Source organism: Vigna umbellata, chromosome 1 (assembly GCF_029865625.1).
Source record: "Vigna umbellata cultivar VRB3 chromosome 1, Vumbellata_1.0, whole genome shotgun sequence".
NCBI lineage: Eukaryota > Viridiplantae > Streptophyta > Magnoliopsida > Fabales > Fabaceae > Vigna > Vigna umbellata.
The window spans coordinates 29,210,372-29,227,732 of NC_142165.1; the positions used below are offsets into that span (position 1 = coordinate 29,210,372).

Here is a 17,361-nt window from a genome sequence, read left to right on the forward strand (position 1 = left end):
CAATCGTGAAATCTTGGAAAGCATGATAAGCATCAAGCGTGATGAGCATGATAAGCATCAAGCGTGATGAGCATGATAAACATCAAGTGTTTTACTTCAACTCTCTTAGACTCTTTAGACATAATAGCATTTAGCCATGCATCTGGGTGTTTTAGCCTAGATGTTTTTCTGTTACCTAAAATCCTAACTGCTTTCTTAAGCTTTTCTATGTTGTGGATTCTAGTTCTAAGTTTTTGTGTAGATTTTCTATGATTGGGCATTCTAGTTCTAGCTCTTGTATTTTCAGATTATTATCTCGTTTTAATGTTATTTGATTAAACTTCAAAACAAGAGAGCGCTTAGGCACATAGAAGATTTTGTCTTAACACAAAGCCTACCCAAACTTACAACACCCAACATAGCTTGCCCAAGCTGACAACCTAGCATAAAGCCTGTTTACGTCGACAACACTAAGTTTGCCAATTCTGCAGCATAAAGCAAAGATTGTCCTTTAGCACTCGAACATCCTGACCAAACGGTTAATCCACCTATAACTCTACAAGTTGGCCATAACTCGACCAAGATATGGTCACGATCACTCCTCATTCGTTAATCAAACTCTAAAGATTAGAGGGACTTATGTACCTACCTGATCTAATATATGTACTAAAGAGCACGACTTAACATGGCTCATTAAGCCTCTTCATCTTGGAACAACCTATAATAGATCTATTGAAAGTATATTCACAAATTAATGACAATCATAATTAATTTCACCAGTTTGATATTATAGTTATTATTTATGGTAAAGTATCACTTTATTATTATTATCTACTTAAGGTAAGTATCATTTTCAAGATAGTATTCAATATCACAACATAAGTTCATGGTCCATGTTAATCCTATAAATACAACTAGTATTTTCTAAGAAATACTCTATCACTCTAATAATCACACTCAATCTGGTACACATTCTCCAATATTCACTTTTATAGATTTAAACTCTCTTATTAACAAGTGTCGGAATATCTTTTACAAATTGATTTTTTCGCATTTCAACCCTTAAAAACACGTTAGAAACTTAAAGCTATTCAGATCACATCATCTCTCAAAAAAATCCCATTAACCCTCTTAAAAACAAAACTCAATAAAATTTAATTTTCAGCAGGAAAATCAAAACAAAAGCACACGTTGCCTTCGATATTTAAGACTTCTGGAAGCCGATTTTCTATCTTCAACAAGTTTCTTTTCCTAACAAATATTGGTCTATTAAGGGATTTTATTTTGAATTAACGAAGGAAAAATTCATCTGGTGAAAATATTAATATTAGAGTTATGCTAATCATTTTCTAAGATTAGAAAATTTAATATCCAAATCATAGCATGAAAAGGTTCAATTAATTAAAAAAAAATCATAAAACCATAAAATATGCATTTGGACAAAATGACTCACGGCTGATTTTAGGGACAAGGAATTGAAAAGTGATGCGACTGATGCACGCTACGTTGCCTTGTTGGATATATTTCTTGTCCACCTACGTCATCAACAAACTTTTAAATGTAAAACTGTAATTCCCAAACTAACCCTGCTATGGAATCTATTCTCCTCTCTCTCCTCTTCTCTTCTTCATATATTCCAAACCGATTCAGCCTCTCACAGCAAACCTCGATTTTGGCATTCCCTCTGTTTGTGTATCAGTAAAACGTTGTCGTTTAGAGTTTCAATGGCGAGAATCCTTGGAGGAAAGTATAAAATCGGTGAAAAAATTGGGAGCGGATCATTTGGTGAAATTTACATTGGTAGGAAACTTTTTGCTATTACTTTTTCTTTGTTAAATAGTTTTTTTAATGATACATGATAGTTTTTTTATTTCATTTTACTATTTTTTTATACTTTTAATTTGGTCCTAGTTTTTTTAAAAACGAAATAACATGATTCTTAAGGTTAAATTTATGGTAATAGTTGAATGTTATATGACATTTGTTGATCATGTTACTTTGGCTTACAGTTTAACTTTAATTGATATTATTTATGTCACATGTTACCATTTTCGTGATTACAATCAATTTAGGGAAGATACTATACTTATGTTAAAAAAATAGATTAAATTAAAAAAATCAAATAATGGATTGAAACTAAAAAGTTACTCGTAATATTGAGATAATAAAGAACTTAACCCTTTATTTCTTAAAGAATTTAGTTAATAAAATACTTTCTGACATAAAATATTTACAGAATTAAAATAAAATAAAATTTATTTTTAAAGAACTAATTCAGTAAATAATATTTTAGAAAATATATCCCTTAACTTATATAGTTTTGGTTTATTATTATTATTATTATTATTATTATTATTATAAATTATCTTTTTAACTTGTGTATGTTTTATTCCCAGGATCACATATAGATACTTCTGAAATCGTAGCCATCAAAATGGTGAGTCTTATTTCCTTTGTCTCGTCGTCGCAAATTTATTGACTTCCATTTCCGGCATAATTTGTTTTTAATTTCTTATTTATTATTCGTAAGGGTTGGTGCTAAGAACCGACATAAAACATGCCCAAAGGCACAATTAGTATTTAAATCAATTAAAGTAAATTTTTTATTTAGACTTTGTTTACTTGAATGTATTTGGGAGAGGCTGATTGAGAGAGGATTTGAAGGTAAATTTTGTTGTTGTTTATTTGAGTAGATTTGGAAATAAGTGAGAGTGAATTTAGAAATAAAGTTTATAAGAATTAGTGTAGGATTTGATTTATGTGATAGATTAAAAAAATTTACTTCAGAATCCACTCTCACTTATCTCTAAATCTACTCAAATAAACAACAACAAAATTTACTTTAAAACCTCTCAAACTCTTCCAAATTCATTCAAACGAACAAAGCCTTAAGGATTTAGGATTAAACTCTGAACCAAAATTTTATTAAAAAGTATTTAGTAAAATAACTTTTCCTTCTCGTAAAACAGAAGTGTTTTATTTCAATTTCTAATATTAATCCATTTCCTTTAAGACAAATGAAAATGTAACCCCTTTCTTGCTTCCTTGTGTTGAACACCATAAGGGTATTTATGTTAACCCAATCATTTGTTTAAGAAATGGCTAAATTAGTCAATTTTAGCATTAATATAATTTATCAATTTTTTCATTTAATGTAAAGATTCGGCATACTTTGATTTTTCTTCAAGTTAAGGTGATTCATGACCATTAGTGTTATTAGTTTCTAACTGTAGATATTCCTGGTTGCAAAATGATTAGATTTTTCAGTAATTATTGTTATTTTTTTTAGTATGGTAAATACTTGACTTTTCTAAAAAAAAAAGTGACTTTTGTTTCTGATCTTTGTAAATATATTGGTTTTTTTCTTTTGGTTTTGAGAAAGTTAGTCATTTTTATTTTCATCCCCAATAAATATTTAATTTTTAATTTTAGTTTCTCTAAATATGTAATTTTGCAGTCGTCACAACTTTGTTATTTTTTTCTTAGAAGTATACCATTCTTCATCCTAGTCCATGATAGTGTTATAGATTGATGTTTTACTTGAGATGGCGTAACATTGCTAAATTTAATCAAACAAATTAACAACAGATAGCAAAAGAAAAAAAATCAAAAAGAAAAATAACAAAATCGAAACATTATTGTATTACTAAGTATTCATGTTCAAATCTTTTATTCTTTTTATTATGCTTTTTATAAAAAAATCATGCGTCTAAATATAATGGTTGATCCAGTTTAACTAGCATATTGATAGCCGAAAATTGATCTGGCCGACTGATTTCTAATTTCAAAACAAGCTAAAAGAGTTGGTGTGTTTGGGTAAAATAATAAAAGTAAAAGAAAAAAAGAGAAAATTAAATTATTCACTTTATACAAATAATTTAAATAAATATTTCGTTTAAATGATATAAAATAAATTAATAATTTAGCTTGCTAAAGTATTAGAAAAGTTAAAGCTATAAAATAATAATAATAATAATAATTTAATAATACGGAACTGACCAATTAAAATGACAAACCTGATCAATATTTTTTCCATCGATTGGCAAAACATTTTGTACCAAGTCCGAATTCTTTGTTAATTAACTTTGAAAGTTGTCTTCATGCTATTATTAGAATGGACCAAAATATTTTGATAAGATTTCTTTTACAACATTTTGGTATAATATATGAACTATTTATTTATTTATTTATTATTATGTGACATGTTTAATTAAAATGTTGTAAAAAAAATTTGTCACATATCATTAGAATTTCAAATTATAAACTGAACTTTGACCGAAGAGTTGGTCCTTGCTTTGTCCAAAATTTAAGTTGGATGTTTTATTTTATTAATTGATTTCAGTTCATTTGTTTCGTCAAATTATTCTAAACACTAATACACCAAATTTTGAAGGACTAAAAGTGGATTAAGATGTTTCGTCAACCTATTTTCTTTTAAATTAAAAATTAAAATAAAAAATTAATTATTTTATAAATATAAAATATACAATAATGTTATAACTTAAATTATAAAATATACAATAATGAGTTGAAAATAATTAAAATTTGATTGAAACTTGAATTATATAATATGAAATGCTTGATAGAACTTTATAAAAACAAATAAGTTTACCCTTCATTTCTTTCGTTATATTTTGGTACCCACTTTAATGATCACATATTATATGTAAGCAAAAGACTAGGTAGATGTATTTATAGATGACCAACAATAAGACTACTAAGTATGAGACTGGTAACTTGGGATTATATATATATTTGACAATAATTTATCTAATTGAATAGTGAAAATCAATTGTTAACATTAGTAATAGGAAATAAAATTACTTGGGGACCTTGCATTTGAGACATTGCTAGAGTCATTATAAGATGTTGCTTCTACTTGGGATTTCACACTTTCATAGATATTAGGGTAGAAGAAATCAATTAGGGCTTGCAAACAGGGAAAGGGGATTGTGTTTCAATAGATAGGGAAAATGGTAACGTCTATAAGTGAAGGAAGGATGGATAAAAAAAATTAACGTTTGATTGAGGATAGGCTAACACAAATATGATTGAACATTGGAGAGAAGATGTGGAATTAGCACTGGAGGTTACATGAATTGGGAATTTTAGTGAGATGGAGGCAAACTAAAACGTTTTAGGGGAAAACTTTAATTTAATAACAAAACAAGAATGGGTCACTGATTTACTAGTTTGCTTTATTTTTGTGACTGAAACAAAATGCGTTGCTAAGTAGATGAATATTTCGCTCTCAATCACTAACAATCTCCCTTTATTTCAAAGTTTTTAGAACACATAATATTACTCGTTAAATACTCTTGTATGACTAACTTTTCATTCAATTGCAAATTTGTCACTTATGAAAAATAGGTGACTAGATAGCTCATTATCATATGACACCTATATTTTGAACACTAAAATCGATGGCTAAATAATAAATTTCTAACCGTGAAAAAGAAAATGATTAAAGTAAAAAAGATCGACATTAAATAGAATCCCATAAGTATTTTTGATAGGAGTGAGTTTTTATTTAATTTTATATTTTTAAAATTTGTTATGTCATTGGAAACAAAGTGTACTTATGTGAACGTCTATCCATTTTTTATTACAATAAAAAAATTAATTTTTATCCTAATTATTAAAAAGTATATAAAATAAATTATTGCTAATTTTTTTATTGAAGGGAGCTTTTATTTTTAGTATTTAATTAATTTAAGAAAATATATAAAAATTAAAAATTTAAATCATTTATAAAAATATAAAATTGTAACGAAATGCGTACACTAAAATAATTAGAGAAACTAATCCTCTTTATTAATATATATATATATATATATATATATATATATATATATATATATATATATATATATATATATGTTAAGAGTACATTGTAGGTATTTTTTAAGTTTTAATTGATTATTTGATAAAATAAATTAAAATAATTATAATCATGTTATTAAATTATTTTATTATAATTAATTGATATATACATCTTAAAAGCAATATAATACAAAATATTAATTTTTTAAATTATTCTATTTAATTTTATTTAAAAAGAAGAAAAAAAACTGGTTGTCACACTTTGTCAAGATGGAGCAGCGGATTAAAAACTCAAATCCAATCTGTTAAAGTTTGAGAGGCTGACAAGTTAGCTTACCTATACAAGTTACTTACCTATACTTGTTTGCATTCCACTTTCCATCCATTTTTATGAAATATAGATGAATTCTAATATTTCAAAAGTATAGATATTTCAATTTCTAAAAGCAATATTTTGCTTGTTTTATAGGAGAGCAAGAAAACCAATCAACCACAGCTATTGTACGAGTGCAATTTATATAGTATTCTTCAAGGAGGAAGTAAGTTAACAGAAACTCAAATGCTGTTGGAATATTTTCTATATAGATTGATTCCACATTGTTATGGAATTGAAGGTGGAATTCCAAGAATGAAATGGTGTGGCACTGATGCGGACAATAATGTTCTTGTCATCGAACTTCTGGGACCAAGTCTTGAAGATCTCTTTTACTTCTGTGGCAATAAATTATCTCTCAAAACAGTTTTGATGTTGGCTGATCAGATGGTAATCACTGATTCCTTTTCACGCTCCAGTTTCTTACTTTTCTATGCAGATTCACAATTTAGAAATTAAAAACATAATTATAATTTTTTATTCATTTATAAAAAGAATATATAAATACATGGAAATTAAAGATAAATCTGCTTTTGTTTAATTGACCACAGCTTACACGGATAGAATATATACATTCCAAAGGATTTTTGCATAGAGACATCAAACCCGATAACTTCCTTATGGGTCTCGGAAAGAAAGCAAATCAGGTATTGCTTCATTAGTATTTTTGTTCTTTCAGTTTCTATGTGGATAAAAAGATTATTTAGTATTTTCTTTAGCTTTCAACTTTTAATATATAATGTTGTAATGTAACACTCTCAGATTTACATGATTGACTTTGGACTAGCAAAAAGATACAGGGATCCCATCACAAATAAGCATATCCCTTACAGGTACATATATTTTTCTGTCTAGTTTTGCTATTTTATCTAATCTCTTATTATTACAGATTATATTTCAGGTTCATTAATTATGGAATATGTAATTTCAGTACAATGTATATGAGAAACGATAATAAATTAAAATTAAAGATATTTTATTCTTGGCAACTCCTTTATCTCTGTATGGTATAATATTCGTCATTTTATATACACTATTTAGTATAACTAAGAAGTTTTTAAGTGTTAGGACTTTTCCATACTTGTCCCTATAGTAATGTTGCAAAAAATCTGTTTATAGGTAGATGCATTATTGCTAAAAATGAGAAACCAAAATCAAGTTTATATTTCGTGTCAGATTATTGTTGCTTAAAGCTTGTTCTTACATTGATAAATTCATCCAGAGAAAACAAAGGTTTAACAGGGACTGCCCGTTATGCAAGTTGCAATACTCACTCAGGAATTGGTAAGTACAAAGAATTTTTCCTTTTTTCTCCTCCATAGATTGTAACCTATAATGTCCCTCATTTTTTTTACTTCTTATTAGAGCAAAGTCGTCGAGATGATTTGGAGTCTCTTGGCTATGTTTTAATGTACTTTTTAAGAGGAAGGTATGTGCAATCCCATCGAATGTAATCTTAAAATGAATCTTGATTAATATAAAATTTTGAGTATTATTGCACATATTTTTCAACATGTGGCTTGATATTTGGTTCTTGAATTCTTTCAGTCTTCCATGGCAAGGTTTGCAAGCTGCCACCAAAAGACAAAAGTATGATCAAATTTGCAAAAAGAAGTTATCAACGCCCATTGAGGTCTGTTTATAAACAATTTTCACTTTTACTTGCTCTGATAATAAGAATTAGAAAAACATGGGTAACTTGGTTTGAAGGCTTGAATCCTTGACTTCATAATAAAAAATTATGTTTTCAAAAAATGGTATCGATGATTTATTCAATGTTTAACTCATCATTATCCTAAGAGAGATTTCACTATTAAGCTTAATATACTGCATGTTATCTTCTTAGGTACTTTGCAAGTCATATCCTGTGGAGTTTGCCTCTTACTTTCATTATTGTCGCTCTTTGACATTTGATCAACGACCAGATTATGGTCTTTTGAAGCGTTTGTTTCGTAATCTGTTCACTCGTGCAGGTATTAATTTTTTTATTTCTCGCATGCTAGTTATCCCTCATTGTAGAAGTTAATTTTCTTGTTAGTTTATTATTCCCACCAATATTAATTGTAGCCGTGCATGATATATATTGTTATTGATAAATGATCAACAACAATAATTTATTATTAATGAGTTTTGATTTAGTTATAATGGTTAAGAGATATTTCAGGAACATATTAGGAGATATTCCAAGAATCACTGATAACATATATCTCTTCTTATTATGTAGTGCTCATCTTGTATAAATACTGCATTCATATACATAATAAACTGAATCAATTCATCTATATATATACTTATCTTAAATGAAATGATTGTATAATATTGTTAAGAAATAAACTTTAAACATAATTCAACTTCATAAAATTAGTTTGTATGAGGTTTGTACTTACTATATATACTATAAAATTGACTTATTTCTAATTGAATTGATATGTGACTTGTTGGAAGTCTCACATCGACTAGAGATAAGACCAAATAATAATATATAAGTGGGGTGCAAACCTCACCTTACAAGCCAGTTTTGTGAGGTTGAGTTAGGCTTAAACTCACTTTCTAATATGACTTTCAGTTAATAGTTTAGAAAAAATAATAGGAGAAAATAGAAATTAAGTTGATTATGAAAATTTCCTAATCCTAGCTATCAAAGGTTTGATAAACTAACTCGTTTGGTCATGCAAAGCTAATTGACAAAGAAAAAGTTATGAGTGATTAAGTCCTACGAGGCATTAGGTTGAATGAAGTTATCTAATTACTAATTAAAAGAAAACAAATCATGTTCAAAGGAACTTATAACACTTTTTATCCAAATAAATTAGCTACACGTATTAAAAGAAACAAATAATGAAGTTAAAATGTTCACTAGAAAAATAAAAAGGAAATACTAATACTTTCCTCCATTGCTTTGTAGAGTTTGTCTTTCATCTTTCCAAGAGACGATGGAAAAACAAACGTAACTAAAAGTATGTTCCAATAAAAGTATGTGTTAGATTAAAGACTATAAATAAAACAAATTGTGGGTTTGAGCCTTGATATAACTTAAGATGACTATGTTGGTTCAAGATGTAATTAAAAGAGAGTTTTTGCTAATCATATCCAAAATTCAAAGAAACTAACTTAAAATTAAACTAATGAAGTAATAATTTGTTCCTAGCACTAAAGTTTTTAACTTTTTTTTTCTCCATTTTATTGATTTAGTGGTGAGCTCACTAGTACAAAATAGGGATAAGAACACGGGTCATACGTCTCGATTTTTAGAAAACCGAAGCATATGTAGAAGCGGTGGCATTTTCGTAATTTCGACAAACTTATATGCCTCGGTTGTAAAAAACCCGAAGCATAAAAACCAAATTAACTCGGTTAAAAATAAAATCGAGACCTGATGTTCTGCCACGTCCCACCTAAAACTGGTTAATTTTTTACTACCTCGGTCCTCTAACCCAACCGAGGCATAAACGTTCCAAATACCTCGGTCCTCTGACCCGAGGCATAAACCTTCCGAAATGCAAAACGGAGTATCCTCTACTACTCCCTCACTTGCAACATCCAGAGCACGCATCCAAATTCACTTTCCCCTTGCTTATCCATCCATGCGAAATCCAGAAGCAACTTAACGTTGGCGGCGAGTGCGGCGAGGCATGGCGAGGTGGCGGCGAGGCATGGTGAGGTCGTGGCGAGGTCAGAGCAAGGTGGCGGTGAGATCTCTTCTTCCCTTGTTTCTTTTCAGGTTCAGATGCGATTTATCGTAGGTAGGGGCGGCCGCCGCGACTTGATCTCCGCGGCGTGACGATCCGTGTTTGTGGAGGTGGGAGGTTGTCCGCGGCGTGACGGTCCCTGTCCGCGGCTTCGATTTAGGGTTTCGATTTAGGGCTTGGCGACACTTTGGGAGGCGCGACTCAGGCTTCGTTGGTGGCGGCCGGCGGTTGGCGGTGGATCTCGCCTTCGTAGGGGATGAACCGAAGGGCGAGGTGATGGAAAACCAAAGGCGCGACGATGGACCGACAAGGGCGAGCTGATGGTACGACAACGGTGGCGCGGCGAGGGTTTCGTTGGCAGCAAGGGTTTCGTTTTTGGCAGCGAGGGCTTCTGCGTTTTTGGGTTCTCTGCGTTTTTGGGTTCTCTGCGTTTTTGGGTTCTCTGCCTTCAGTTTCAAAACTCATCATTCAATTTTATTTTTGTAAATTTTGCCTGCAATTGGAATGCATGTTGGAGTGATGAGAAGGGGCGAGAGAAGGCACCACGGAGGAAGCCATGGAAGCTTTGGAGATCCTGCAGGAAGCACTGAATAATGAGAAGAGGTTCTTTGGTCTCTAGACGCACTTCTGCTTGTGTAACCACTCTCTCTGGTCTCTGGACGCACTTCTGCTTCCTCATGCTCCACAAGGTGTGGCAGAAAAAAAAAACCACTTTACTGCCTCGGTTCATGTTTCAACTAAGACAATATAAGACAAGATACTAACTCGGTTTACAACCGAGGCATAAGAGGAAGACTTTTTACCTCGTCTGGATATACCTCGGTTTCTCAACCGAGGCCTATGACCAAAAACAACCGAGGCCATTTCCTTCACCTGTACTAGTGGCTCAAACATTTTGTTAGACGTTTCATTTACTTTATGATTTTGTTATATTTATACCCTTATAGAGAGTTTGAACTTAGGTGCCATCACATCCTCTAATGTTATTGAATTATGGTCTCTTAAGAGATATATGGATTTCAACAATCACATTATTTTACAATTTCCTTTTTTATATAAATACTGAAATATAAACAATATTTAAAAACCTATTCACTAGGAACTATATTTCAATGTAAAGAAAAATGAGGTTAAAAACCCACATGAAGTAAGAAAATATATATATTTATACAAGGATTAGAAAAGTTGGGGTTTTACAATCCAAAAATCATATAATTCATTTGTCACATCTCATACCACATAAAACATGAAATATGAGAACGACTTTTATATATCTAAGTAAGTTTTAATCAATAGAAATTGAAAACGAGGAAAAAAAAGGTGATAAAGATGAAGGAAGGAAGGAACTTGTGATTTTTGTGCCTGCAAGTGGTATTTTTCTTCTCACAGTTCTCAAATTTGTTTCAAACCAAATGAAAAAAAGTAAAAAAAAATTACAATATTTTTTTAATAACATTTTAATTATCTAATTTTTTACTAATTCATTATTTATTTATTATTGTATTTATGTAATTCTAAACTTAACAAGAAAATGACACCACAATGTTGTTAAAAAATTTATATTAATATATCATTATCCAATATATATATATATATATATATATATATATATATATATATATATATATATATATATATATATATATATATATCTTTGTATGTATGTATATATATTAAGGTTATTTATTCTTAACAAGTAGGATAACTTGAGAAAATTACCATTTTGCTGATCAAAATTTTGAAACACACGTCGTCATACAGCCTTAAATTCGTGAAGCAGATCTTAAACGGTTGAGAGAAATCACTCCAAAGAACAAACTTTAAAAGTATGAAATTTAACATTTTTTGCTTAGCAAAGTGGCATTTGTTGGGTGAATGTGTTACATTCATTGGGTGGAGAACTCAAATTCGCTTTTTGGCAAAGGCAAATGATTGAGCAAATTATGTAGAAGCCTTCAATATTCATTTTTTTGCATGATTTTACTAAGAAAAAAAATTCAAATTAGTTGACAAACTTTCTCCATAAAATACATTAAGGGTGTGTTCGTTTGAAGGGAATTGACTATTCACGGTGATTGGCGAGGATGGATTTGGAAAACGAGCGTTGTTCTCTTGCGATGATTTGTGACGATTTGCGACGATGGACCTTCGATGATTTGCGAGATAGCACTGTTGAAGTGATCTCTCTAATTTGCGAGGATTTGCGTTGATTTAGTACACAAAAGACTCATATGCCCTGTACGGTGGATGGCGATGGTTCCGCTGCTCGGGTTTCGGGCTGGGTGTGTGGGGTTTGTTGGCAGGGAGTTCTGGGTGGTGGGAGGGTACGGCGTGTCGCAGACCATATCCGGGGGGTTTTTCCGGTGGATGAGTATTACATGGATGCAGTGGTGATTTTGAGAAGAAAATCCCTAAACTCAAACGAAAAACAGAGGAAAATGAAGGAGAAGAAAATGTGCGCCGTGAATCCGAACGTCCAACGTCCTCGCGTAGTCGTCACGACCTCGTCGCACCGTCACTCCGTCATCGCTGCGCCTCCGCCGCAACCTCGTCGCATCTCGCTGCAACCTCGTTGCATCTCGCCGCAACCTTGTCGCGTCTCTCTCCTCCATCACTGCATTCTCACTTTTGCTCGCGAGAAAGAGAGAAGAGAAGGAAAGAAGCTTCGCTTCTACCGTGCGCGTTTGAGGACAAGGAAAAAGGGCAAAATGAGCCACTAAGAGCGTGACCCCCTTCCAAAGGAATGAGAGTTGGACCCTTAATTGGGTCCATGGATTTAAGCCCATTCTTAATCAAACTGAACAGAAATCTGGGTTTCTCATAAAGCAATAATTTACACTCTGATTAAGGTTCTAATAAACCAAAACTTTTGTTAACCAAACCCTAAACCTAATCAACCCCTGATTTTGAGGCCCCCAAATTGGACCGTGTTGCATTGTTTAATTAGAAGTTTTTGATTGGTGCTTCTGGTATCAACAACGAAGATTCGTGTGTGCTGATTGCAAAGTAATGCAGAAATTGATGTTGTAATAGATGTTGTTTGCAGATTACTTCTAAGCATTGCAAATTACTTTTAAGCATTATAACTTTTTTACTAAATTTATTTTACTTCTAAAAATTATAATTTTTTTAATAAATTCATTTTACTAAATTATAATTTTTTACTTTTAAAAAATTAATTTTAATTATTATTTTTAATTTTTTACTTTTTATAAACATTTTTACAATTAAATATAACATTAACAAATAACATTTTATTTTACTAGGGACATTTTGGTAATTTTAAAATTTTACCAATTAAACAAATTTTTTAAATCTATCACCTCAATCAAATCTTACACTAATTCTTACAAACTTTACTTCTAAATCCGCTCTCAATTACCAAGAAATCCACTAAAAAAAACAACTAAAAAATTACCCTCAAATCCACTCAAATTCATTCAAATCATCTCCCCCAAATCATCTCCCTCAAATTCACCAAAAAGAACAAAGCCTAAAAGACTACATTCAAAAGAGGTTAAGCTATTTTCCAACATAACGTCCTAGACAAGACTCTGCATGCTACAATGTTGATAATAATGATTTTGGAGTAAATAATTTAGGAGAAAGTGATTGAATGGATTTGAGGATAAAATTTTTGTTGTTTATTTGAGTGGATGTGGAGGTAAGTGAAAGTGGATTTGAAAGTAAAGTTTGTAAGAATTAGCGTAGAATTTGATTGATGTGATAGATAAAATAAATTTGTTTAATTGGTAGAAATTAAAGATTACCAAAATGTTCTTAGTTATTAAAGTTATATAAAATGATAATTGTTAATGTTATATTTAATTGTAAAAATGATTATAAAGAATAACAAATTAAAATTAATTATTAAAATTAATTTTTAATTGGTATTTTGTTTCTTAGATACTTTCAAGAAGTTTAACTACTGGTGTAATACTTATATAGTTAAAAAGACATTTTTCTAAATTTTATTAAATAGTTTAACCATTAACATAGAAAAATATTTTGGAATACAGACCTAGAATGATATTGTTCATAATTGTAAGAAATAAATGAGTAATTAAACCTGGTAAAGTAGAGAGAAAATGGACGAGAATAGGTAATTTCAATCCATATGAGAGAATTCACCCTATACTTTATTTTTATTATTAATTAAAACCAAAAAACCACTTCATTATTGTTATAACCTTCATCATCATCTTCTAAATCTAACTCCTCTTCATCTAAGTCATCCTTCCCAATCTAATCACAACTCTCGATAGTGTGTGAAGCGTGGTCATCACCAAAAGCAGGAACGTGGTCTTTGAGGGATCTCTTGTGCTTGAAATCAGAGCTGCAAATGCAGAACCAAAGCCTACCATAATTTTTCTCGTGTGTCCTCTAATCCCCTCTCACAGCAAAAGGCTTGCCACACTTTCTACACCCAGAAGGCTTGCCACATCTTCGACTCCCACTACTGTACACGTTAATGGACCTATGCATCTCCTTCACGGTTCACAGTGCGCCACCAAGCTTGTAAAGCATTACCGCATGGAGGAAAGCATCAACAAAACTTTTACAGGCTTGTGGAACCGAATAAGGGAATCGAATTCCCAAATACATGTGAGAGGAATATGAGAGGGGAACCACAACTATGGGGAACCGAGTACAACCATTCACCGCACTTCTTCTCTCTAGTGTAACCGAATACGAGAAGATGGAGCAGAAGTTTATTTCTTCAATCAACTGGAACCGAATACGAATAGGTGGGAACCAAATACAACCATTCTTGCATTTCTTCGAATACGGTAATTTAAATGTGTATTTTCTCAAATTATGGAGGGTAAAAACGAGATTTCTATGTAAATCATCTCAAATCTATGCATATTTGCGGATGACCACAAAAGTGAGAAACTCGCAAATTCACTCAAATCATTCCTTCCAAATTAGAACAAACGAACATAATGCGTCCCGTAAATCCACGTTCACATTCTCTCACAGTGTAATCCACTCGAGTGAAAGCACCCTAAGTTTTGCTAATTAACATCCGTAACAAAGATGTTCAATTTGAATAGTTCAAAATACATTAATTAACCTTTTGTTCTTCAGTAATTTTAAATATGAACAATAAAAATATAATTCATTGTGCATAATAAACAAACAAAAATTGTTAGTTTATTTAATGATTTTGTTATATATATATATATATATATATATATATATATATATATATATATATATATATATAAAATCCAAAATTGTTAACACAAATTGATTCGTATGTATCAATTTGTGACTCCTTAATTATGTTCCAATTTACTTATATTCTTCATGCAATTCATTATAGTAATGAACCACTTCACATTGTAATGACTGTTTGAAAATGATCTGTAATATCACTAGTTACACTCATTCTCAGCTAACAAGCGACAGAGAAAAACATTCTTAAAATTGTATTATTGATATCCCCTGAATTACCTAAGGGTGTTTATTTATAACCCTTGATCCCCAAAAAGCCCCTAGCTTCACATTGTATATATATTTTTAGTTACATCTTGATTGTTAGTTGTTGCTAAAAATAAGTTACAAAAGTATCATTAATGTGTTTGTGTACTTCATTGATTGCAGTATTGGTGTTTGATTGTACATTGTGGTCTAATATTTGTGTTCTGTGCTAATGTTATAAAATCTTCTTTACCAGGATATGATTCTGACTATTTATTTGATTGGACTATTCTAAAATATCAACAGATGCAACAACAGAAGACACAAAGTCAACCAAATGTCAGTCATTCCTTTCCTTTCCTTCAGTAATTTTAAAACCTTATACATGACTTAATTTAAGTGTTTGAAGTCTTTAATTTTTCTTTCTTAAAAGTGTTTCACAGAAAATTAATCCAATAGTTCGTAGTACTTTTTTTTTTCGTAACTTTGAATCTCGATAGATTTGCTTTTAATTATGATTTTCTCAATTTCATTTACAGGATAATGAAATTTACGTGGGTTTTTTGCATAGCATGCTTTAAATCTGTACTAGTTTATTGAATATCTCACTTGTCTATTTTGGAATTGTAGGCTCCACTAGCTGTGCCTACTAGTCTTGAACCACTGGAGGAGGATAATAATAAAGGTAATGTCATGCTTGTATTAGGTATCTGAAGAATCAATTATTATAATTTTGATATTCTCACAAAAACTCATGATGTTTTTTATTTAATTATGCAATTTTCATAGTTAAAAATATGAGGTGATATTTTATAATGACCGTTTAAGAAAGAAAAAGAAACCAAAACAACTTTTGAAAATATTTGTTGTTGAAAATGGAAAAGTATGTCATTTGATATACAAAGATTTTTGTTAATATGGTTATTTGTTTCATATAGCATCATAGAGATAATTCTCTGCAATAGAATGTTGTTGTTTGAACACATCTGATGCATTATTTCCTTTTTCAGGAGTCAATGGTTCAACTCAACTTGATGCGGAAAGACCATTAATCAGTGTTGATCATCAACGGGTTTTCAAAACAACATCTAATATTCAGAATCATAAAACCAAAATTCAACCAGAGAAACATGTATACTCCTGATGAAAGTTTTACCATTGTTTTCTTGGCTCTGTCATAATTAACGAGTTAGCTAGTTATTAATTTGACCAATTTTGTTGTTCTTTTGAGTGGATTTGAGGGAGTGGATTTGAGGGAATTTGAGAGGATATGAAGATAAATTTTTTAGTCGTTTATTTGAGTGAATTTGGAGGTAAATGAGAGTGAATTTGGAAATAAATTTTTTTAATTTGTCACGTCAATACAATTTTATACTAATTCTCACAAATTTTATTTCCAAATTCACTCTCATTTAACTCCAAATTCACTCAAATAAACGACAAAAAAAAGTTATCTACAAATCCTCTACAAATTCTCTCAAATCCACTCAAAAAAACATGTTAGAGAAAGAGCAACAACGAAGGAATTTGAATAATTTGACAACTATGCCATGTACATAATTTATTTTGGGATTAAATTGTGAGTGAAATACATTCTCAAGGAACAAATTCCCATTTTACAAACTTGATAGAGGTGGCATAGTGGTTAAGACTTAAACATCTTGCATTCACACATTATGATTTATTTAATGAAAAGTCCAATATTCAATTATTTGTGTGATTATAGTTGTTGATTTAACTATATCCATCCACATATTTGACTGAAGTATCACACTCTGACAGTAATAAAATTGTTGCAGACTGTGAACAATGGTTCATCTATGCCCACTGCTATGCCCAGAGTCTCAGCAGAAAATGTCTCAAAACCAGTAAGGCTTCGCCGAGTTTCATCAACAAAACAATAGGTAAGGGAACAACACAAACTAGAATGTTGAAGCTTCTACCTAACTTTTACTATTATACTTTGTCCTTTTTAGAAATTTAAATGATGTAAAAGTTCACATTCAATATAAATAAAAGAAATGTAATGAGTTATAGAAAAGAAAATTTTAAATATGTTTCTAATACTTG

At 30.6% G+C, this 17,361-nt stretch overlaps 1 protein-coding gene across 1 annotated transcript; it reads left to right on the forward strand.

The window, feature by feature from the left end:
• Positions 1 to 1,703: 1,703 nt before the first annotated feature.
• On the forward strand, positions 1,704 to 17,195 carry LOC148205097 (casein kinase 1-like protein 3). The gene is made up of 14 exons (XM_088109828.1): positions 1,704 to 1,779; positions 2,376 to 2,416; positions 6,272 to 6,341; positions 6,417 to 6,565; positions 6,727 to 6,822; positions 6,938 to 7,008; positions 7,398 to 7,459; positions 7,541 to 7,604; positions 7,724 to 7,808; positions 8,022 to 8,148; positions 15,548 to 15,630; positions 15,922 to 15,976; positions 16,302 to 16,423; positions 17,091 to 17,195. The coding sequence occupies exons 1-14, from the start codon at positions 1,704 to 1,706 to the stop codon at positions 17,193 to 17,195; spliced, it is 1,206 nt and encodes a 401-aa protein (XP_087965954.1).
• The last annotated feature ends 166 nt before the right edge of the window (positions 17,196 to 17,361 follow it).